Below are 25,029 nucleotides of genomic sequence, written 5' to 3'. Positions count from 1 at the left end.
TGTTTTTAGTGGGGTGTTAGAATGTAGGCAGGAAAATGGTTCACAGACCCCCTTTGAAAAGGAAAGTGATATGATATTCCAAGTTCCCTTCCTAGAAAGATGAACACACACGGGCTCAGGGTCTGCTTCCAGGAATCCTGGGGCTCCTGGAAGATGCTGGTGTGGCGGACTCACATGGCCGCTCATCATTTCTCTACCTAGGCTTGCTTCTCGTCTTGTCAGGCCTTCTCTAGGGATCATGGCTGACTTCTAAGCCACTTCATGAGGCTGTTTCATCTACCAGCCAGAACTCAACCTCCCACACACTTTTTTTTGGGAAGAGTCAGGTTTTCAAAGACGTTTGTGAGGCCCCCCTCAGTCACAGGGTCCCCGTGGCAATCTTCAATGTGCTTCTCTGAGAATACTGTCAGATTTGAGAAGCCAATCGGAGCTTTTTTTATGAAGCTGGGCTGCCTATTTTTAACCACCTCCCCTCTCACCCCATCTCCTGAAATGTGTCGTGGCTCGGCTGATTAGTGTTCTAGTCATGCAGAGAGGCTCAAGGCTCACGGATAAAGACCAATCAGGGCTTTGGAAAGCAAACTCAACTCCTCCAAGATGGACACGCCGATACTTTATGACGAACATGAGCAGAATAAAATCTGCTTAGGGAAATGGTTTCGTGACTTCCAAGAATGCTAGAACTCAGTAGAGATGCAGAAATAAATCCTTGGGTGAGAGAAGATCACCATCCCGAACAATGTCTTTTCTTCATTCCTAATTTAACACTGGAGATGGGAGTCTAATTTGAGAGAGAGAGAGAGAGAGAGAGAGAGAGAGAGAGAGAGAGAGAACCAGGAGTGTCCTAGATGATACTTAAGGACAGACAGGGTGCACTACCAAACATGCTGCCATGCTGCTCAGGAGGTGGCTGGCACCCAAACCCAGGCCCAACAATATAGCACCTGCTGGGTCTGCCCAGAAGGGGGCCTCTTTTTTTTTTTTTTTTTTTTTTTTTTTAACAAATCTGTTTAAAGAAGGAGGGAGGTTACTTACTTACTTCTTTTAATTCTTATAAAGCACCAGAGCTTAGCAGCTGGCCCCGGAGACACCTATGATCCTTCTAGTCTAATCTATTCGGAATGAATTATTTAAGCTGTCCTTGTAAGCCAATCTTGCCTGACATCCCAGGCTGTGAGCCAACAGTTCCGGAATCAACCTGGAGGGCTTCTGGAGCCACAGTGGGTTAGGGGTTTGAGGACGTGCATCTCTAACTAATACCCAGGAGACTCGGAGGCTGCAGGTCTAGGGACCTTGCTTTGAGAACCAGAACTGTAAACTGTGACTCCAGAGGAGGCTGCTTTACCTGGGACCTTGTCCATGTTTATTAACAGGGGCCTTGCTGAGCCTGTACATGATCAAAGGGAAAAGGCAACCCGAGGTACCTGAGCCGAAGGGTTATCCTGGTTTGGACTTTGCCTTGGTTATAACACACCCATCTAGCTGAAAGACCCATAGTTCCCCGAATGACCTTGAATCAGTAAATGGCTAAGGAGACACTGTGTGGCTGGGCCTGTTTCTATTCATTTAATTTCCTGCGAGTCTGCATCAGGTAATGAAGGAGCCACTGTGTTCCAGGCCAGCAGCTCAGCTGGGCTGCCGAGGTCTGTAAGAGTTTATACCAAATTGATGGTGTGGTTCTCAGATCCTTGCTGCCTGAAAGGGCTGCTTGTTTTGGTTTAGACTGTCGATGTGGACACAGGGGGTGGAGACCACTCTGGGGTTGACAGCAGCCCTGATGGTCTACACCCACCAAAGCCTAACTAAGCCTTCCAACCATAACTCAGACACAAAGAGGATTCTGTAATCAATAGACTCCTTGAGTTGCTAACTGCCTTCCTTCTCATCCTAAGTAAATAGGTAGGAATTCTTAAATAGGTAGGTAAGACCTTTGGGCTGAAGAGCCTGGGTTTCATCTAATATATTATTCTAGCTTCAGGCTCTTGTAATAATCTGAGAATTCTAAAGGAGCCTTGCACATGCTAGGCAAGTCTCTCCCACTCTCTTAATTAAATGGCCTAAAGTCATCACTTCCTGGCTGCAGGCTTAGCTGAGACAGAAAAGAATCAGCATCCGTTCTCTATATTCGCTTACTGGATACATACTCCCACTTCGGTTTTTCCTCCTACATTGGTTGTCAACCTCTTTTCTCATTAAGAAAAATTATCATTGTATATGTGTGCACGATATGCATATCCCATGGTACACTTGGGTAGATGTTAGCGGACAACTTTGTGGAGTCATTCTCTCCTTCTACCTTTAACATGGGCTCTGGGAAATGATTCAGGTCGCCGGGTTTGGCAGCAGACGCCTTTACCCACTGAGCCATCTCACTGGCCCCAAACCCTCTTTTTGGAAGGGCAGGCTTGAAATGCTTTGCCTCCTTAAGCAGAGTGAAGCCCTCCTTTTAACATTTCTGAAAAGCCCTCAGTAGCATTCTGGTGCTAGAGAATCCTAGCTGAGAGCTTTGCTTTCTGCTCATCAAGGTGGCAGATTTTGGGTCCTCTGGGTGCCTGACCTTTGTGTGATCAATGTAGGTCTACTGCTCTTTGACTAGCCTTGGGATATTTCCTAGAAGTTGGCAATAAGGGAACCATGAGCTCTGAGAAGTACAAGTTAAGAGAGGACAGACTTCAGACAATACTTTTTCAACTGTTTTCTTTCCCTCCCTTCCTTCCTTCCTTCCTTCCTTCCTTCCTTCCTTCCTTCCTTCGTTTTTGGTGTGTGTGTGTGCGCGCATGCATGGGGTGGTGTTGGTCAAAGGTTTGTATTCCCTCTGAGACTTTCTCCCCAGTAAACAAAAACAAAAACAATACCAAGAAGATAAAAGCACCCAGAAAAAGTTAAGGAGCAGAGGAAAGAATCCGAGGATACTCTCCAGTGACCTGTCTCATAAAAGCCCGGTCCTGGTGAGTCTTCCTGACAGCATAGTGAATGAAACTGTCCTGTGTGTGTGGGGGGGGACATGGTACTCTAAATGGGAGTGGGCATTTGGACAAACCAGGAAGACGCGCTTACTCTTCAACAGGTGTAGAGCTTGGAAAATGGAAACACAAAAACTAAACAAACCCTGTGGCCCAGCAGACCCAGCCTTTTAAACGTGTAGCTTGAGTAACCAGCATTGCCCTCACCCATTCTGCTCAACGTAGCCTTTCACTTTAAGGTAGGATAGTGGAGGGGGTCAGTTGCCGCTGTGGAAATGGAGGGTATGGGTGGAATAAGGGTGGAAAAAAAGCCCAAAATGCAATGTAGGTTACACCCAGGACAAATAACGTGACTTAGGACAACAGACACACACAGTCGGCTCTATCCTAAGTTGGGCGTGCTTGCTTACTTCTATTTATAGCCAAGGACACTGGCCACCTGATGACTGATTCGGGGAGGCAGAGGACTCATGTCCACACAACTGCAGAGCAGAGCACCCAGGGAGGGCGGTCCATCCATCATGGTACTGAGTAAACCTTGTTCTTATTTATTGACAAGGTGCAGAGCTTGTTTAAAATCTTTGAATGATATTAAAAACAAAAAAGAAACCAAGAAGCCAGAGCAGTACTTTCAATTAGAGTTATCCAGGCAACTATGCCTCCATCCGTGCTTGACATCTTAGAGAACTTGTATATCTCTGATGAGGGCCTGTTTCAAGTGTTTGCTGCATCAAGGGACGGTTACTCAATAAGATGCTTCAATCAGACAATGTTGAAGTTCAGGATAATTTTGGATGGGTCTGAAATCCACCCCACAGAGAACAATGGAGCCTTGTGTGTCCGTCAGACAAGCACCAAGCAGGCCGAGGTCCTACGTGGTCAATAGTTCTGTGGTTATTTCAGACCGAACTCCTATAATTACATCTCACAGAACAGAGCTATTTCCAATACAGGAAGTGGTGGCCTACCCTTTGTTGTTGTCCTTCTAGGTTACACTTGAAGCTGGGTGGACTGAAAGCCAAGTCAAGGTGTTATGAAACCACTCTCCAAGTTATTTGGGCCATCGGACTTACCGTACCACTCGTCAACCCACGCAAAGGCCTGTCTGTGTCCAATCAGCAAGATGTCTCGGACCACCTGAATGAAGAGTAAGAGAAGGAGGTTGACATAATACTGGGTGTGACCAAGAGCGTCTGGGGGTTGAGGGGCTAGGGGCATGGAGTGGGTAAAGTGCAGGCTGTTTAAGCATGAGGAACTGAATTTGGATTTTTAACACCCATGTAAAAATTAGATATGTTAATGTATGCTTGTCCTGTAGCCACAGTGCTGGGGGGGGGGGGTGGGGTGGAAATGAAGGTTCCCCAGGAGCCTTCTGGCCTGTCAGTGAGCCCCAGGTTTAGTGAGAGAGCCTGTCTCAAAACATAAGCTGGGGTCAGTGAGCCAGGTCAGAGGGTAAAGGTGACTCCTGCTAAGCCTGTCTGAGTTCAATGTCTGCGTCTCAACGAGGAATGATGAGAAAGAGAACAGATTCCTGAAAGTTATCCTCTGACCTCCTTATGTGCTTCACCCAGTAAAGAAATAAACAAAATATAAAAATGTAGTAAAATAATTTAGGAGAAAATTAAAAAATCTGTAGAGAGACAGAGAGATAGAGACAAAGATGTTGACTTCTGGTCTCCATAAACGCATGACTGGCAAGTGCACCCCTTCTTCCAAACATACAGAGATAGGCTCCAAATAATGATAAAATAGAATAATATTTTTTTTTATCTTTTTCTTAAAGATCTATTTATTTTTATGTGTGTGAGTGTCTGGCCAACATGCATGTATGCGTACCATATACATGCAGTACCTGAGTAAGTCAAAAGTGTATGTCGGATCCTTCGGAACTGGAGTTATAGATAGTTGTAAGCCATCCCGTGTGTGCTGGGAACCCAAATCCTGGTTCTCAGCGGGAGCAGCCAGTGCTCTTAACCCCTGAGTCACCTCTCTAGCCCTGTATCTCTTTCAATAATTATTCATCGTTTTTTTTTCCTTTTTATTACATGACAATCAAGCCTGTAAGGATATTTCTGTATCTTGTGTCTCACATCCTGTAAGGATGATGCTTTGGTTATCCGTATTCATTGCTCAGGTTCAAATGGAACCAAGTGTTAGTGACACTCCCAACACACTGGTCTATGAACATCCCAAGCAATTGCATGGGATATGGGTGCAGGGGATCTCCCACCAGAGAGACAAGAGAATAGTGTTCCTTATGGTTCAAATGATAATGACCCATAGGATCATTTGTTTGAATACTTGGTTCCTAGTTGGTGGAAATGTTTGGAAAGGATTAGAAGGTGTGGCCTTGTTAGAGGAGATGCGTCCCTGCAGGTAGGCTTTGAAGTTTCAGAGACCCACGCCATTCCAGTTAGCTTTCTTTCTGTCTCCAATTTGCAGAGAAGATGCAAGCTCTTGGCTTACTGCTCTAGCACCAAGCCTGCCTGCCTGCTGCCATGCTTCTTGCTACCATGACTGTGGACTGTAAGCAAGCCCCTAATTAAATGCTTTCTTTTATAAGGTGCCTTGGTTATTTTATGGTGTCTCTTCAAAGCCAACAGAAAAGTCATCAAGACAGTGACCTTTGCTATTCAGAAAAGGGTTCATTTCCATCAAGACATTCCCTCCTTCACAGGAACAGCAGGCTCTGTACCAATTTAATCTCAAGGTGATTAGCCTAGAGGAGGCATTCCAGTCACTGCTGAGTGAGTGTCCAGGAGTTATCATTAGTTTGTACACACCTTCAGCCTGGCTCAAAGGTAAGATGAAGCCATTCATTTACACCAAGAACATGGAAAAGGGTTGATCAAGAGCAACAGTGGGGCTATTGGCACAGCTCAGCAGGTAAAGGTGCTTGCTGTGTACACTGACAACCTGAACTCCCAGGGCCTATGGCTGAAAGAGAGAAACAACTCGTGTGCTCTGACCTCCACAGCATGGAGATCACAGGCAATAATGGTAAATACACACAGCTTACCAAAAGAAAGGAGGAAACACCTCATGTGTGTATGCCAGCCTGTGGTGCCAGCTCATTAAGAAACTGATGGTTGGGGCCAGGCAGTGGTAGCACACGCCTTTAATCTGAGTACACAGGAGGCAGAGGCAAGTGAATGTCAGTTTGAGCCAGCCTGGTCTACAGAATAAGTTTCAGGATAGCCAGGACTACACAGAGGAAACCCTGTCACAAATTAAAAGAGAGAGAGAGAGAAGCAGAAAGAGAAGGAAAGAAAAAGAGGGAGGGGGAGGGGGAGGGGTAGGGAAGGGGGAGGGGTAGGGAAGGGGGAGGGGTAGGGGAGGGGGAGGGGGAGGGGAGGGGGAGGGGGAGGGGGAGGGGGAGGGGGAGAGGGAGAGGGAGAGGGAGAGGGAGAGGGAGAGGGAGAGGGAGAGGGAGAGGGAGAGGGAGAGGGAGAGGGAGAGGGAGAGGGAGGGGGAGGGGGAGGGGGAGGGGGAGGGGGAGAGGGAGAGGGAGAGGGAGAGGGAGAGGGAGAGGGAGAGGGAGAGGGAGAGGGAGAGGGAGAGGGAGAGGGAGAGGGAGAGGGAGAGGGAGAGGGAGAGGAGAAACATGGTTGCCAAGATCCGCCGAATTGGGAACCCTCGTTTCACAGATTTATCTGTTTTCTTCTGTATGTTTGTGTGTACGGTGTGTATACTGTGTAGGCAGAAGTGTATGCCTGTGGGGAGGTCAGAGTAGGACACTGTCTTCCTCGTTGCTTGCTGTCTTGAGACAGGGTCTGTTAGCAAACTGGAAGCCTGCCACTAAGCTCACTGTCCCTCTACCCCTGAGCCCCCAGGATGACTGGACAGCAAACTCTCTGACCTGCCTGCCCCTGTTCTCCAGAGCTGGGGTAAAAGGTGTGTGCAGTCCCAACTCAGGTCCTCAAACCTATGTAGCCTGCAATTGTTTCTTCGAGGGAGACTGGGATAGAAGGTTAAAGAAGAGAATATATTGTTTGTGGGCACATGGAATACAACTTAAGTACTTTTATTTCACGGGACGCCTTTTCATTCTGTATAAACATGCTGTGTGCGAGTGCACACACCAATGTGGGGACACGTGGAGGGCAGTGGGCTGAGGTTGGATGAAGTCTTCTACTGCTATCCACTTTCTTTAAACTTTTTAAATATTAACTTTGTGTGTGTGTGTGTGTGTGTGTAATGGCACACATCTGTGTGTGATATTTGGAGGACATCTTGCAGAAGTCGGTTGTCTCCTTACCCACTGAACCATCTTGCCAGGCTTCATTACTTTTTGAGATACTGTCTTTCGCTGGACCTAGAACTCACCAATTATCTAGACTGGCTGACTAATAAGTCTCCGAGGGTCCCCAGTGCTAGTGTTATTACACCTTTATATGCATCACATGCTTAGAACTAGCTTTTACATGGATGCTGGGGATCCACACTTAAGGTCCTGCTGCCCAGGCAGCAAGCTCCTTACCCACCGAGCCATTTCCCCAGCCCATAAATATTCCTTATTACATTTCTTGGAAACTCAGACAGCCTCCAACATGCCTCCCTTTCTTCTTGCCAAACAAAATCCAGTGATTGTCAAAAAAAAGCTCTTATGGAAGGGCTGAAGTGTGTTTCGATAAGCAACGGGGTTTTAATTGGGTGGATTTTCAGAAACAAGGGAAGCGTTTCTGATGAAGTGTTTACTCCTCCTGCCTCTGGGTATTCGTCGAGGTCCTTTTATGATGTGGAAGTGGAGACATGTAATGAATCTAAGAAATACCATGCAGCCGTACACACTCGAGTGCTGATGGTGTCAAATTCATGGAAATCAAAAGAACAGCATCGAGGCATCTGTAAATCCACCCTGTCGTATTAAGCACAACACAGCTGTGACTGGCAACAAGGCCTCAATAATGCTTTAATGGCTGGCTTTTGAATACCACCCCCCTCGCTGTGAATAGACTCTTAAAAAACAAAGGTGTTTAGAGAAAGCTCCCCCCCCCCCAGTACTTTCAACCCCTGTAAACACTTCCTCATTAGCAGAACAGGTGTGTTGGGGGGCGGGGTTATAACACTTCCTTTAGTTTGGAATTAGTCAAGGAAGTGCAATACATAAGCCAAAGAATCCTCACAGGTATTTTAAAGAAACGGGTTCTCAGAAAGAGCCAAAGTCATCGTCCAGGAAATATGTGAAATGAGCTCTGGGCAGTTTTAAACATGCTTTGTGAGAGAGAAGGAGACGCATGACCACAGGATGACTCTTCAGTTAGAGGAGACAATTTAGGAGAGTCTATCATAGGAGGGAAAGAAGCAGACAGGTGTGGTGGCACACCCCTGAAATTCCAGCACTTGAACATTCGAGGCAAGCCTTGGCTACACAGTGAGTTTGAGGCTAGCCTGGGCTATATGAGACCCTGCCTCAAAAGAATAAAAACAGGAGCTGGGGAGTTGGCTCATCTGTTAAGAGCACTTGATGCTCTTAGTTTGACTCCCAGCACCCATATGGCAGCTCATAATGACTTGTTTATCTCCAGTCCCCGGAGATCCAATTCCCTCTTCTGACCACTGGGGACACCAGACATGCTTGTGGCACTCATGTGGGCAAAACACACACACACATATATATATATATATATATATATATATATATATATATATATATATATATGTATATATATGTATATATATGTATATATATGTATATATGTATATATATGTATATATATGTATATATATGTATATACACACACACACACACACACACACATATATATATATATATATATATTTTTTTTTTTAAGAACAAAAGCAAAGGAGGGAGAGTGAGAGAGGGAAAGAGAGATGAGAGAATGTAAAACTGAAGGAGAGGACAATGGATACAGGGAACTTAGGTGGTAACATAGTTACTCTGTCGTTTGTCTTCCTGCTCAGTAACAGGGACAGGACCCAGAAAGAAAACATGAAGTTTCTGCGATGACAAGTTACAATTGTCAACTGGCAGTCTACAGTTGCCTGGGAAGAAAGCCTTAATGAGGAATTAACCCAGATCAGGTTGACCTATGGACATGTCTGAGAATAATTTTTCTTTTTCTTTTCTTGAGACATGCTCTCATGATGTAGCCCTGGCTGGCCTGCAAAGTGCTATGTAGACAAAGCTGGGCTCAAATTCACAGATATCTGTTTGTCTTTGCCTTCCAGGAGCTGTAATTAAAGGTGTATACCACCACACCCAGTGTGGAGGATTCTTATTAATTGCTTTAATTGCTGTGGGGGGAGACCTGCCCATTGTGGGCAGCACCATTCCTTAGGTTTAAGTTCTGAACTGTGTAAGAGTGGAGAATGTGAGCTGAGCAGTAGTCTCTCATGCATTTATTTCTCTCAGCCCTTGACTGTGGCTGAGATGTGATTAGCTGTTTCAAGCTCATACTGCTGTGACATTCCCATAATGATGGACTACAGTCTGGAATAGTAAGCTAAAATAAATCTTTTCGCCCCCAGGTTTCTTTTTGTCAGGATGCTTTTAAGCACAGCAACAGAAACAGAACTAGGGCTGTCTCTGAACCTGACTTCTGTGGTGGTTTGAGTACACTTGGCCCACAGGAAGTGAAACTATTAGGAGCTGTGGCCTTGTTGGAGGAAGTGTAGGCTTTTAGAGTCTCTTCCTGGCTGCCTTGGGATCAAGATTTAGGAAGGACTCTCAGCTTCTCCTCCAGCACCATGTCTGCCTGCACACTGCCATGCTTCCTGCCATGATGATAATGGACTGAACCTCTGAGACTGTAAACCAGCCCCAATTATGTCCTTCATAAGAGTTGCCTTGGTCACGGTGTCTGTTCACAGCAATGAAACCCTAACTAAGACATTTCCTCTGCACCTTACCTGTTCACACCGACTGGTGGGATGTGTACAGAGCCCAGCAGAGAACTACATGCTTTTCATGTTAAAAAAAAAAAGAAAAATCCCATGGCCTTTGGATCCATCACATAGCCTACTCTTACCACTAGCCTGGGTGGGAAAGGGTGCAGGAATGGGTCATCAATTCCAGTCCTAACTTCAAGAATGAAACTTATACTCAGATGCAAGATGCACAGATATTAAATCCCAGCTACTGGGAATCCTGAGGCAGGAGGGGCTTAAGGCCAGCCCCAGAAGTATAGCAAGAGCTCCATCTTGAGACATACAGACAATCCTCTACCATGGTGTTGCTAAAGGAATTTGGAAAAGGTAGTCTTTGTTAGATTTTAGCAGAAAAACAGAGAGCCAACTTTTCTCAAATATAGAGAAAAAGAACTTGGAAGTTTTCGATCCTACCCTCATCCCACCTCCCTGAGACAGGGTTTCTCTGTGTACTTCTGGCTGTCTTGGAACTTGCTCCATAGACCAGACTGGCCTTGAACTCAAAGATACACCTGTTGCTGCCTCCTGAGTGCTGGGATTAAAGGCATGTGTTACCACCACCTAGCTTGTTCTGTTTCTTTCTTTCTTTCTTTCTTTTTTTTTTTTTTAAAGGACAGGGTTATGTGTGTATATACATACATATGTGTATATATATATACACATATATAAGCATATATACACATATATATGCCTTTGCCTCCTGAGTGCTGGGATTAAAGGCATGTGTCACCACTGCCCAGCTGTCTAAAATTTTATAACATTTATTTATTGTCATGTGTGCACATGTTCATGCAAGCCTCAACCCTTGGCTGGGGGTCAGAGGACAAATGGAGTCGGTTTGCTCCTCGATCATGTGCGTTGGACTTGAGATACATATGTATATATACATATACATACATACATATATATATATATACACACACACACGTATGTATGTATATATATATCTGTAGCCCAGGATGGCCTTGAATTCACTATGCAACCAAGGATAAATTTGGACTTCTGTTTCCTCTGCTTCTACCTCCAGAGTGCTGGGGTTAGAGGTGTGTACCACCAAAACTGTTTTTTTGGAGTACTGAGGATGTAACACAGGGCTGTATGTGTGCTAGCCAGGTAGTCTGTCAACAGAGCCACATTCCTGCCCCCTTGACATAGGGAATCATTTTCGTATTTAAAATTTTATTTTGTTTTTCTTTATTTATTTGATCTTGTTTGAGACAAAAGTTTTCTGTCTAGCCCTGGCTGTCCTGGAACTCGATCCGTAGACCACACTGGCCTCGAACTCAGAGAGCCACCTGCCTCTGCCTCCTGAGTGCTGGGATTAAAGGCATGTGTCACCACTGCCCAGCTGTCTAAAATTTTATAACATTTATTTATTGTCGTGTGTGCACATGCTCATGCAAGCCTCAACCCTTGGCTGGGGGTCAGAGGACAAATGGAGTCGGTTTGCTCCTCGATCATGTGCGTTGGACTCGAGATGTCAGGCTTGGCAGCAAGTGCCTTCGCTGGCCTGATTACCTGTCCTTATGTAAATGAGAGCAGTTACAAAGGGCTCGCTCTGCTTGGCATGTCATGTGCCATTATTTTAGAGTCATATGGAAAAGAGTCCTATTTGAGACCTTGAGAAAACGTGTGTCATCAGGTTGGTTCCTTCCACCAAAGTTAATCTGTTTCCCAAAGCGAGGACCCGGTTAAAACCTGTGCTCTGGGCTTGTTCATCATCCTTTTGTAAGGGGGTCAAGTAAGAAGAAGTGTTGAGGTGTGCCGCCTAATGGGCCCACGTGGAGCTCTTGTTCTGCCTCTGAAGGCCTCTTCTACTTTTGGTGCCTACGTAGGCAAGTTCCTCTGAGGGAGAATTATCCCTAGGAGCTGTATCCAGAGATAAGCCTTCTGGGCTCTTGCCAATCCCAGAGGTAGATTAACCTAACTGGCAAAGCACGCCATATGTTCTGCAGACCCCATTTCCCAAATCTATTCATGCAGAAGATTCAGAGGTGATTTATAAAACTGCTACACAGAGTAGTGGGAGGAAATTACACCCTTACAGAAAATGCATTTTCACCTAAGATGTATTTTCTAGATGTAACTACTTGGTGTCAGTACAGCACTGGGCAAACATTCTATCTCCTACCAGGCAAAGATGGCAGTAGGAACCTTGTCCACATCCCAGGGACCAGGCCAACCACCCACCTTGTGCACAAATTGTTCCACTCGGGTCTGAAGGCCCCACACCTCGAACTTGACAGTGACCAGCTTGTAGGAGCACATGATGGGCTGATGGTTGTCTCGCCAGCCTTCTCTTAGCTGCCCTCGGCCTGTCTTCTCAGACTTGAAGTGTTTAGGATCCTAGAAAAGATACACCAAACAAACCGGTATATTAAAACTTCAGAGCCATGGGTGAGGCAGCACAGGCCTGTAATCTCCGTTCTTGGCAGGCAGAGGCAGAATGGTCAGGAGTTCAAGAACACCTCAGCTACATGTTGAGTCTGAGGCTAGCCTGGGCTACCTGAAACATCTCAAAAAAAAAAAAAAAAAAAAAAAAAAAAGCTATCTATATGAAATGTCCAGAATGGGCAAAATACACATAGACAGAAAGTAGACCATGGTTACTAGGGACTAGGAATATGGAGGACAGTGGGAACTACTAAGGGGGGGTGGGGTAGGGTGTCACTGTTTCCTGGGAAGAGCTGTGGAGGCTTGAGAAATGTCTCAGCAGGTAGATACCCTTGCCATGCAAGTCTGAGTACCCAAGTTCCATTCCTGGAATCCACATAAAAAGCCCAATGGATGGCTTGAGAGATGACTCAGCTATTAAGAACACTGATTGCTCTTCCAGAGGATGTGGGTTCGATTCCCAGTGCCCACATAGTGGCTCACAACTGTAACTCCAGTTTCTAGGTACCAACAGCCTCATACAGACATGCAGGCAGGCAAAACAATACACATAAAATACAAATTAAAAGATTACATAAAAATAAAAGCCAGATGTGGTTGGTGGTGAGCATCTGTTATCCCAGTATACTTATGAGGAGATCGGAGGCAGAGACAGAATCAGCTGTAAGGTCCAGAGGCAGTAACCTGGACTATGCTGTGCAATGGAGAAATAGAAGATCCAGCAGGTAGGAGAGACAATGTCTCCTGAAAACTGTCTGACTCCATGTTCACGCACATATGCACACGCATGCACACATGCACATACATGCAGACTTAAAGAAATAAAGATTATAAACTGTTCTAGCGATGGTCTCTATGGTGGAAGGCATCTTCTCACACAATCCGAAACTGTGTTCCCAGGCATGGACACTCAGATTTAGCTCAGAGCAAATGATCTCTTATTCCTGTTTTCACACTGACAAGGCAGAGCCTTTGTCCTTTCCCCGTTGCTTCTCCTCTGAGAATCTGTGGCACCGTCGGCTTAAGATACAACAACTGCATACAACGCTATGCTGGGATGTGGCTCAGATGGTAGAGCGCTTGCCAGCGTGCATGAAGTATACTGCAGGAGCAAGGAAGAGCCTTAACCACTGAACAATCCCACCAGTTCACATGCCAGACATCAGTAACTTTCCCCTAAGCATCCTTCTCCCTAGCTAGCCCCCCCTTTTTATTTTCTGCCTGTCTCTGCTATTTTTTCTTCAAGAGCCTGTTGTGTGTAGCCCAGGGGTTCTGGTCACGCCCCACAACACTGTGAACCTTCTGGCGTATGGAGGGCTCTCCTAGGTACGCTTCCAGCACACCACCAGCATGCATTCCAGACCCACAATCCTCAAGCAGTAAACAAGACACAGCGATATGAAGGGGAATGCAGGGCCTTCCTGAAAGATTCAGTACAGGCCTTTACTCCTAGCACTCGTGAGGCAGATCTCTGTGAGTTTGAGGGCAGCTTGGTCTATAGAGTTCCAGGAAAGCCAGGGCTACACAGAGAAACCCTGTCTTGAAAAAAAAAAAATTCAGCTCAGAATGAGACTAGAAAAGCATCATTCACATAGCTAAAATTACAGAGGTGCTTCAACCAAGGTGTGGTGTCTCTGTCTCTGTCTCTCTCTGTATGTCTGTGTGTGTGTGTGTGTACAACCTTGGTAGTCAGTACTCACCTTCTGCCTTCAATACAGACTCTTGTTTTTCTTCTGTATCAGCCAGGCTAGTTGGCCTTCAAGCTTCCAGGGACTCTTCTGTGTTCACCTCCCATGTTACCATAGGAACATGGGGATCACAGATTCGAACCATTGTTCCTGGATATATTTAGGTTCAGGGGATTCGAACTCAGTTCTTTACACCTGAATAGCAAATTCTTTATGCTATCTCTCCAGTCTCAAGGTGTAATTCTTAATGGCTCCCAAAACTTTAAATTTATAGTAGGCTATTGTAAATCAGAGTTTGGGGAGAGGTTAGCTGTGAATGAGAAGTCTACTGTGTTTACCAGAGCCAGAAGGTAAGGTCTGTAAAAGCTGTGGGACTTTACATTTAAAGTGTGTGTGTGTGTGTGTGTGTGTGTGTGTGTGTGTGTCTCTGTCTGTCTGTCTGTCTGTCTGTGCGCGCATGATTCATGTGTTAAAGTCCGAGGAAAATCCAGGAGTCAGTTCTTTTCCTTCCTTGATGTGGGTTCTGGAGATCAAACTCAGCTCAACAGGCTGGGCAGCAGGTGCCTTACCCTTCTGAGCCATCTTGTCAAGCCCAGAATAGAATTTTCTAAGTGGACAGTGGTTTCATGTCCTCATTTTGCTAGATAAAGACACTGAGACTTGAGGGGGAAAAAAAAATCAGATATTTCACCTGAAAATCACAGGTCCTTCACCCAGCCCAGTGTTCTTTCTGCCACATTTACTTTCAAATTAAACAGCAAAAGGGTGTTTTTTTTTTTTTTTTTTTTTTTTTTTTTTTTTTTGTTTTTGTTTTTGTTTTTTTTTTAAACACAGCTCAATGCTGAAGAATTGATCAACAATTAGGCTTTGTATGGGAGCAGGATGTTCCCCACTCAAGACTGTCATATCTACAGATAATTTTGTCTAGTAAGTCTCCAATACTGCCTATAATCAGAGATTCTCAGAGTGCTGGAGAGAGGTGCAGAAGGAAGGAAGGCTTCTAGAAAGACACCTTTGATCCAAACTATAGATCAGATGTGAATGTCAGCTGAATGTGAGTGGATAGCAACAAACCAAGAAAAGGTGCTTGTGTATGTACACATGTGTCTGTGTGCATGTGAGTGTGTGTACGTGTTCATGCATGTGTGCGTATAAGCCAGCAGGTATCACCTGACTCAGCTTAGACATTGGGAACGCCCCTTCTTCCACTTTCTCTACCACTGTAACCCCCCACTCCCCAGGGCCCATTCACTTAGGATACCTTACCTTCCACTTTCCCGTTCATTTCTAAATCCAAGAGTCTAAACTGCTCTGTCAGTTGGACTTCCTTGTAACCATTTGGAGGGTGGGGTTAAGGAGAGTTAGTTTTTAGATATACTCCTTGATTTTTTTTATAATTTAAAAAATGTATTTTATAGAGTTTACATGCATGTGTGCTAACATGTGTACAGTTGCACAGTTTTCTCATTTTCTCCTTCCTTCCTTCCTTCCTTCCTTCCTTCCTTCCTTCCTTCCTTCCTTCCTTCCTTTCTTAGACAGGATTTCTCTGTGTAGCCCTGGCAATCTAGAAACTCACTGTATAGACCAGGCTAGCCTCAAGTCAATCTCTAGTGTAGGATTAAGGTGTCCCATTGGTCCAGCTAACTTATAAATTTGATTATTCCTTTCTTCTCAGTTTTAGAGATGAAGTCCAGGCCCCCATTCTGCTACATCTGAAGTGAACTGCATCTTTGGCTGTAAGCTTAAAACCCTCTTTCTTCCCTTCCTTCTTTTTTTGTTTCTTTCTTTCTTTCTTTTTTTTTTTTCTTTCAAGATAGAGTTTCTTTGTGTAGTCTTGGCTGTCCCAGAACTCACTTTGTAGACCAGGCTGGTCTCGAACCCACAGAGTTCTGCCTGCTTCTGTCTCCAGAATGCTGGGATTAAAGGCGCACACCTGGCCTCTTTCTTTATTTCCAGTGATACACATTTCTCTGGACTTTTTCAAACACTGACCTCAGCCTTTTACATTTATTTATTCTGTCTGTGTGTATGTGTATGAGGACATATACCATACATACATGTGAGGATCAGAGGATACTTCGTGGTTCTCTTCTTCCACCATGTAAGTGGGTCAAATTTAGGTCATCAGGCTTGGCAGCAGGTGCCTTTACCCACTAAGCTATCTTATCAGACTGGTTATTAGGGTTTGTTTATTTATTTGTTCGTTAGCTTCTTTCTGTCCCACCCCCCCCAAGACAGAGTTTCTCTGGCTGTCCTTGAACTGGTTCTGTAGTCCTGGCTGGCCTCAAACTCACAGAAATCTGCCTGTCTCTGGTTTCCAAGTGTTGGGATCAAAGGTGTGAGCCACTGCTGTCCAGCCAGGTTAATAGCTTTTTTTTTTTTTTTTTTTTTTTAAGGACATAATGCTTCATGTTAGTGTGACCAAGAAGCTGTTATTTATTTATTTACTTATTTATTTAGTTATTGACAGGGTTTTATTCTGTAGCCCAGGCTGACATAGAACCTGTGGCAATCCTCCTTCCTCAGATTCCTGACTGTTGGAGTCCAATACACTGAAAATTTTGTGCAGTGGCTGGTGATTCCCCAAACAATATACCAAGTGCATACCTTTGCCCCTGGAAACTAAGTATGATGTGATTGGAAACCAAGGTCTTTGCAGATGTAATTAAGCTAAGGATCTTTAGATGAGATCATCCCGGATTAAATGGATGGGCCCTAGGTCCAATGACAAGTGTCCTTGAAAGAGACAGATGGGAAGACACAAAGAGAGTCACTTGGGGACAGAGGCAAAGATTGGAGTTGCTCAGTTACAACCCATGACCTCCCGTAGGACCCAGAAGCCAGAACATCCTCTAGAGCAGCAGTTTTCAACCTGTGGGTCACAGCCTCTTTGGAGGGTGGGGGTTGAATGACCTTTGCAGACGAGTTATCTAAAACCATCAGAAAACACAGATATTTATATTACAATTCATGACAGTAGCAAAATTACAGTTATGAAGTAGCAACAAGAATAATGTTATGGCTGGGGTCACTACAATATGAGGAACTGTATTGTAAGGGTCGTAGCATTAGGAAGGTTAAGAACCACTGCTTTAGAGCCTTATCTTGATCTCAAGAACATGGCAGAGACCTCTAGGGAAGAGGTGTAGGTGGAGCAAGGTCAGGGTCCCAGAGCTTGGCTTTAACTGGACTTGGGCAGGGTCTGAACACCCAAATTCTTAGAAGTTCTAGGTTTAGCCATTGCTACTAGATATAAACAGATAAGGAACCTGAAACTCAGACATGATCAGCAATATATTCAATACTGTCCCCTCATCCTTGGGTCTAGGTGTTTAATCCACCATGCATACGTCCCCACCCCATTCTTTGATAAGACCTGACTACAGGAAGAAGTAGGCAAGAGACTCTGGAGAGCTCCTGGGTCCTTTCTGCTGTAGTGACAAGAAGGCACCAGCTAGGAATCAGGGTTTGGACTTCTTTCAGCAGCTCCTGTGTAGCCATTTCTTCTAAATTGAGACATTCCCTTTTGAAGGGAGAAGTCTGAGCAACTCGCTCAACTCGGGAAACTCAAGGAACTTAGAGGGGTTCGAGGAATTCAGAAAGTTACAAGATTCAATAAACAGAAACAATTGTTGCAGAGAGAAGCCTCTTGGGCAGGTGCAGCTGATAGCAAGCTTTGCGTGGGCTTCCAGTGATGCAGATTGACAGAGACATTCCCCCATGCTGGATGGGCTTTTGGTGACGCAAGCTGCTTTTGAGTTACTGTCTAAGTAGTTCCTCATCTATAGTCGGTAAGTAACCCCAGAAAGAGATTTGGGTGGATCTCTTTCTTTAATCTGTCACCGGTGGTCTACCTGGGGCGAAAAGAGGTTTGTTCTTGTCTCCCCAGGGTAAGTCTGTTACAGCCTTAATTTTCCAGCCTCCATAATTAAGGAAGAAACCATTACCGTTTCAAAGCTACTCCATCTATACAGTCTTTTTGTTACAGTAATCTGAGTGGAGAAAGATACAACCCTTACCACAGGAGGTCAGGACACTTCATCTGAAATCCTGGCATAGTTACTTAGAGGAGCTCCACAGGGTGGGATGGTGTTCATAACTGTCCTGTAGTGTCACTGACAGGCTCCAAATATAATCTGCTGCTTTCAGCACAGAATACAGAAAGCGCCTGATGCTTGCCAACATCATAGAGACACACAGACATGAAGCCCAAACAGCCCATGAGACAGGCTATCATGTGCTTTGCTCAGCTCTCATCAAGCTCTGAAGAAGAAAGGTAGGCAGCTGCAGGCCTACCTGGCTATTTGTTATCCTGTAGTCAACCATGCAGGAAACAAGCTCAAACAGGAACATGACCACTCAACAGAACGGAAGTTTCCTCTGGGGAGTGACAGACTGGCTGCGCATTCCTGTTTTCTGGAAGCTGGTTATCTGAGTCTATACTCCAAGAGAAGGTTGTTTTGTTTGTTTTAGATAGGGTTTCATTATGCAGCCTTGGCTGTCTCTACGTAGACCAGGCTGGCCTGGAACTCACAGAGGTCTGCTCGTTTTTAACCTCCTGAATGTTGGGATAGGTTATACCATCATGCCTAGCCTTAAGAGAAGGGCTGAATAATAATAATAATTTGTTACTGGAACAAAAATTATTATTGGTGAAACACATGGTCAAGGTCAAGTGATAGTGTTCAGTGCCCAAATAAAATATGTAACTTTCTCTATGGGTTGTTTGTGGAATGGACTTTAGCTGAGGACATCACTCAGGGGTCACCCAGAGATGTCTCTTCCCTGTCATGGAACCCACTGAACAGGTACTTCCTGATACAGGATGGGTTCATGTTGAACACCCACAAAAGGTGACTTATAGGTATTTTTTGGTGTGATGACAGTCATCCCTAGATACCTGCTGTTTGTCCTTCCTGAAACCTGTCAAGTTGGGGTTGGCGGAGCTGTTTTCCTAGATGGGACCAAGAGGCAGAGAAAGCAGGCCAGACTCAGATGTGGATATAACTCCACCCACTAGAGGTCTACTTTAATAGGTGAAGGCCCCATGTCCACAAGGTTCCACAACCTCCCACAGAACACTCCCACCAGCTGAGCCTGTGGGCAACATCTCACATTCAAACCGGATGGTAGAGATTAGTCAGATATCCAGATTTCTGCGGTCTCTTCTACCGCTCATTCACTTGGTCACAGAGCTTCCTAAACACCACTCTATCTACAGGTGGATTGGCTGGGTGATCTGAAAACTCTGCAAGCAGGGCTCTTGCCTGGAGGTATGTACTCAGCTCCTCTAGCCCAAGAGCTGGCTGCCTAGAGAAGGGCGAGAGACTGTGTTCTCCAGGTATCTCATGGTGAAGTCTCTGGCTCTGGACTCTGCTGGTGATCTCCAGGCCAGGCAGATGGTAAATTGAACACTTGCAGTTAAAGCTCATCTATCTGGAGAGGACTGAGCTGGTGCCAAGGCTATTTCCCCAGGACTTGGCTGGCCATTCCTTCCCCTTGGCACATCTGTAGAGGGTTTTCCCTCCATTAGGTCAGCAGTACCTGGAGGCATTAGCATCTCCTACCAGGACAAGCCTGCAGAGGCAATGCTGAGGAGTTAGGCATTCGGGTAGCCCATGGGAAACTGTGCTCCTGTGTGCCTTTATCAAACTCACACCTGGAAGGTGCGAAGAGAAGCCTATAGGAGATCTTGGCCCAGCTGCAGGAGAACTTGCATCTGGGAAGTAATACTATTAGCCATATTAGCTGAGATATAAAGTCTCCATGATTAATTACACCTCCAGTCAGAATCACAAAGGACAATAGCCAACAGGGGCTTGCCCTGCTAATTGAAGTGATAAGTTTTTGATAAACGTTAAATATAAAAAGGTTAATTGGGGACCCCAGCTGGGAATTGCTATATTATATAATGATAATACTTAGCCCCAAAGCAGAGAGGAAGTAATGGGATACAAATTCCATGCTAGATTTTTTTTTCTCTACATGCGGGAACTTTCCTCCAAGGTCACTCCAAGGTGATGGCTCATAGTGGTTAGCTTGACAGGCTCTAGATCACCTTGGAGGTAAATCTCTGGGCATGTGTGTAAGGAATTTTCTAGGATAGGCTAATTGAGGTGAGAAGATTTCTTCTCTTAACTGCTGGATTGCATAAAAGGGAGAAGGCAAGGTGAGTACCAGCATCCGTCTTTCTCTTCCCAACTGTGAATGCCCTGTGACCAGATGCTTCATATGCCTACCACCATGTTTCCCCTACCAGTATGGACTGAACCTTCAGATTCTGAGCCAGAATAAGCCCCTCCCTCCCGAGAGCTGCTTGCTCTGTCACAGCTATGAGGAAGTAACCAGCACAGCTTCCAGTGCGGTTACAGCTGCCTTTTCCAGGCAGGGTCTTGCTGTGCTGCCCACGTTGGTCTGGGACCTGTGATCTTCCTGTCTCAGCCTCCAGGATGCTGGGATCATTTTCCACCAATGAATGGCCATTTCAATGGGAGGAAATGTAGCTCAAAATTTAGTTTCTTGAACTTAAAGTCCTACGAGAGGTACATAAATACTTTTAGAGAATATTGTCCCAGAGGAGGGTATGCTAAGTGATCCTATTCATGTGAGATGTCCAAGTTGGGGGAGTCTACAGAGACAGAATGCAGATCGGCGGGCTCCCAGGAATGCGGTAGACGTGGGGGGTGGGGGTCAGAAGATATGGGTGACAGAGATAGTTTAAAATTTGATTGTAGTGACGGCTACACATATCCACCAATATAGTTTTAAATTACATTTATCTATATCCATCTATCTATCGTGTGTGTGTGTGTGTGTGTGTGTGTGTGTGTGTGTGTGTGTGTACACAGGTGCCATGGTGCAAGTGTGGAATCCAAAGGACAATTTGCAGGAATTGACTCTCTTCTTCCATCAGTGTGGGCCCCAGGGATCAAACTCAGGCTTAGTAGCAAACAGCTCCACCTACGAAACCACTCCCTGGTCAAATGTATGACGAAAGCAGTCTCCTCAAAATGGGTGCATCCTTGGGTCTGCAATCTGTAGTTCACAAAGCTCAGACTCACAAAGCTCAGAGGTTTCAGGGCACACAAGTGAAGACTTCAAAGGTCAGCCGTGAGAAGTCAGTTTACACAACAGAGAAGCACAGCCTACGTGGAAGTCACTGCTGGGAGGGTCAGTTCTTGCTTTGTTAGCAAGTTAGCACCCAAAGTGCTATTTTTAAGGCCTCTGCTCTCGGTGCCAGAATGTACCGCAAACACAGCGATTTATGCATTCCCCTGCAAAGTGATTTGGTTAGAACAAGTTGGCTCTTAAGTTCTGTCTGGCACATAGGGAGCTGGAGGACAAAAGTTCTCGTGGTGGGGGGGGTGTCTCTCTGCATGTGCGCTACACCTGTCCCAGTTAAAATCTAGGGCTGGAAACATCCAAAACCTCACCGTGCTGAGAAGAGAGGAAAGAGTGTGAAGATGGGGATTTGGGATAAACACCAGGAAAGAACTGATCACTCCACAAAGACCACTCCTGATGCGTTCTACGGGCCAGGGAAAAGACCATAAAAATATAAAACTGAAAAGACCGCTGGTGGCTGGGGAGTGTGGAGGTGGGGAGCATGGGCTGCCCAGAAGAGAGCCAAGGATGGAAGACAGGGAAATCGGCATATGAGCTGTGTGACAAAGACTGACTCCAGAGCCGGTGCCAAGTATGTCATACACAATCTCATTTCATCCTTGGGACGTCGTAATGACAAAAGGATGCGGTCCTTGTCTGTGGTTCCTGGGATGGTGCTACTGAAGTTGTTGGAATTTCCTAAGCCTGAACTGTCTTTCCCAGCTATCCCCCAGGAAGCCCTTCCACCACACCCTCATCTGTGTTAACGAGGTGGATCGAGTTGGAGCCCTTGTACAAAATGGGGCTGGTTATCAGAACAACAAAGTGACACAATATCCCAGCCACAGGTCTCTAAAAAACAGGGGAGTGTTGAAGAGCCAGAAACACTTTTAGACAATAAGACTGGCGGTTCAGAGAGAGTCCAAAGTTGCTTTTGTCAGGTGCTTTGTTAGAGCAAGACAAGGGGCAGAGGTATCCCTCTTTGGAAGGAGGATAGGCAGGCTTTGGGGCTTATGTCACCATCCGCCTCCCAGATGAAGTATCAACAGAATGCTTTAAGAAACATAACTACAGTAAGCAGAGAGGTCCTACGCCTTGAATTGCTTCCTTGCCACTGACCATGTGTAAAGAAGCACAAGCCCTCCACCAGATGCCAGCAATATATATACTCTTGGGCATGCTGGTCTCTAAAACTGTGAGTAACTGTGAGTAACTAAACTTCTATTGTTTATAAATTAACTGGCCTGTGGTCTTCTGCTATAGCCTAAGAAAATGAGCTAAGTAGGCCCCATCCTGGGACTCGAAGGAACAGATTGCCAAAACTTGGCATCACGTTGAATTTAAGCTCTAAGTTTTCTTAGAGATGCTGAATCAGACACGCGGCATTTGGAATGAGGTTAAACCAGAAGAGAAGAAAGAACATGTTTTTTGGTAACTCTATGCAGCACAAATGGCTTTAGTTCCTGAAGCATCTTGATGAGGCTGCAGAGGGTTTTGGGACTCTAGGAACTGGGGCTGTCATCAGAATCACACTTCTGCCACTCTCCGGGACTCATGGTGCTGACTGAAAAGCACCATGCACACCAACACACTTCCAGAGTACCACTCATGGCAGCCACCAGCCAGGGGCACATGCTTGCCTCGGGCTCCAGGCTCTGCCACTCTCTGGCAGATCTGCAGTACAGTGGGAGCAGAAGGAAACCCTTTTCCAATGCTGTGATGGTTAGCTTTCTTTATTTCTTAGAGATTTATCTTTTGTTACTTTTCCTTGTGTGTATGCTAGGAATGGAGTGTGGGTCCTCCTCTGGAGGAGCAGCAGGATTTTAACTGCTGAAGGTTATAGGCACATATCATCAGTGTGGCTTGGCTTTATCCTAAAAAAGCAATGTGGAGGAGAGTACATGGGGTGGCTCAGTGGATAAAGGCACTTGCTGCCAAGCCTGTAGACCCGAGTTCAATCCTGGAAACACATATGGTGGAAGGAGAGAATCACAAGTTATCCTCTGATCTCCAGGTATATGGACACACACATTAAAAAAACATGAATGTATACAATAAAAAATAAGGCGGAGAATGATCGAACATTCTTGACATCGGAAACATAGATGCACACAGAGAGGAAGATCTGATTCTTCAGAAACATGGGAACAAACAGAAGAGATTTATGGCTATTGCCAGGGAAAGAATGGACACACCTTCAAGGTCCTCCAGACCTTGAACAAGATAACAAATCAACATCAAGGCAATCAAGGCAATCAAAGTTTGATTGCTCATGGCTGCAATCCTGACACCGAGAGCTTGTGGCAAGAGAAGAATTTGAAGTTATGGCTAGCCTGGGTTACAGGGTGTCTTTCTGCTTTAGGAAAAAAAAAAAAAAAAGAGGAAGCTAAAGAGATTGCTCATTGGCTAAGAGCACCTGCTGTTCTTGCAGAGAACCGGAGATCCGGTCCTAGCACCCTTGTCAGGTGGCTCACAACCACGTGTAATTCCAGGAGATCTGACACCCTCTGCTGGCCACCATGGGCACCTGCACACACATAATACACCTCTGTGCAGTCCAGCCTCATCCTCCCACAGGTAAATAAAATCCTTAAAAAGGAAGAAAAGACAGCACATTCTCGAGAGACTTCATACCTGCTAGATGTGAGGGCTCAGGAAGATGGCACACCCATACTGCTAGTGAGAAAAACTCGAATTGTGATGGGCAGGTACAGCACACACTGAGTCTACAATAATGCCATGTCTACACTCTGCTCCGGGACAAACACTACAAACATCACTTCAGCAACAGCCTGTTGTGGGATGAGGGATGTTAGCTCTGTGACATTACGGGATAGTAGTTCTTCCTTATGAACACTGGTCTCATGGAACCCAGGCTGGTTTCGAACTTGCTGTGTAGCAGAGGATCTCCTATGTTGGTCCCTAGGGAAATGACATCTGTATGGTTGTGCCAGCTGCTGAAGAACCAAGGAAGGGGATCTGTGCTGAGACATGTTCTCAGGGTTGTCTAAGACTGCTTAGGCTACATGCAGAGTCAACTACCAAGACTAGTCTGCCTACATGGCTCCTGCCTGCCTGCCTGCCTGCCTGCCTGCCTGCCTGCCTTCCTTCCTTCCTTCCTTCCTTCCATTCTTCCTTCCTTCCTTCCTTCCATTCTTCCTACCTTCCTCCCTCCTTCCTCCCCTCCCTCCCTCTTCTCTCTCTCTTTTTTTTTCCTATGCTAGAGATGGAACCAGGCTCTCTGTACATGCCAGACATGACAAACACCATGTGACGGAGACACATGCAACCCATCTTAGATTCTAACAGCATTAGCATCACCCAGCCTCTGGTGAGGGCAGGGCTCCAGATCCAGCAATGCAGTAGCTGTTGGGGCTCCTTCCCTGTAGTCTCTCTCCCTTGCTGGCTCCCTAACCCTGGGTCTCAAGATTCTCATAGGGGACCCTCGTGGCCATGGACATTTCTCTTTCCCCATACCGAGGAAACTGTAACCCCTTTTATTACCCAGGAGGCACTGGGAACCCATCCCCAAAACAGATTCATTCTCTCAGAAATAAACAGTATGGGCCGGGGGTGGGGTGGGGTGGGGGGGAGCAACCACCAACACCATCACCACCAACACCACCACAACAACACAACAACAAATTTAATTTAACTAATCATCCCAGCATGAGGCAGCTGTGTCCAACATGGCCCTTGGAGGTAACTGAGAATCTAACATACTCTTAACCGCCAAGATGCAGACCCAGTTGAAAATATTTTAATTTGAGAGAGCTGAGAGGTTTGGAAGGGTACAGCTAAGGACGGTAGTATTTACTCATCTGGCGTGTCTGTTCCCTTTCTGGGGGGCCTGTCCTTAGCAAACAGCACTTAATCTCTCACCCTTGACAGTTATTGGAAAAGTTAGATGTCTCTCTTTGTTCTCTGCTCTCTCCCTTAAGAGTGGAGTCAACAGAGGTTTTAGATTGCAGTGAATGATGAACCAGCTG

The 25,029-nt window shown here is 45.6% G+C and overlaps 1 protein-coding gene across 1 annotated transcript in view; it reads right to left on the bottom strand.

Moving 5' to 3' along the window:
- Nucleotides 1-25,029, bottom strand: part of Pitpnc1 (phosphatidylinositol transfer protein cytoplasmic 1) — a 261,209-nt gene that overhangs the window by 15,354 nt on the left and 220,826 nt on the right. Inside the window, exons 7-8 of the mRNA XM_034505249.2 lie at nucleotides 12,045-12,200; nucleotides 4,037-4,100 (exon numbers count right to left, since the gene is read on the bottom strand). Of these exons, the coding sequence (XP_034361140.1) occupies nucleotides 4,037-4,100; nucleotides 12,045-12,200 (220 nt within the window). The remainder of the gene's footprint in view (nucleotides 1-4,036; nucleotides 4,101-12,044; nucleotides 12,201-25,029) is intronic.

This window comes from Arvicanthis niloticus, chromosome 6 (assembly GCF_011762505.2).
Source record: "Arvicanthis niloticus isolate mArvNil1 chromosome 6, mArvNil1.pat.X, whole genome shotgun sequence".
NCBI lineage: Eukaryota > Metazoa > Chordata > Mammalia > Rodentia > Muridae > Arvicanthis > Arvicanthis niloticus.
This window is presented reverse-complemented; position numbering and strand designations above follow the sequence as displayed.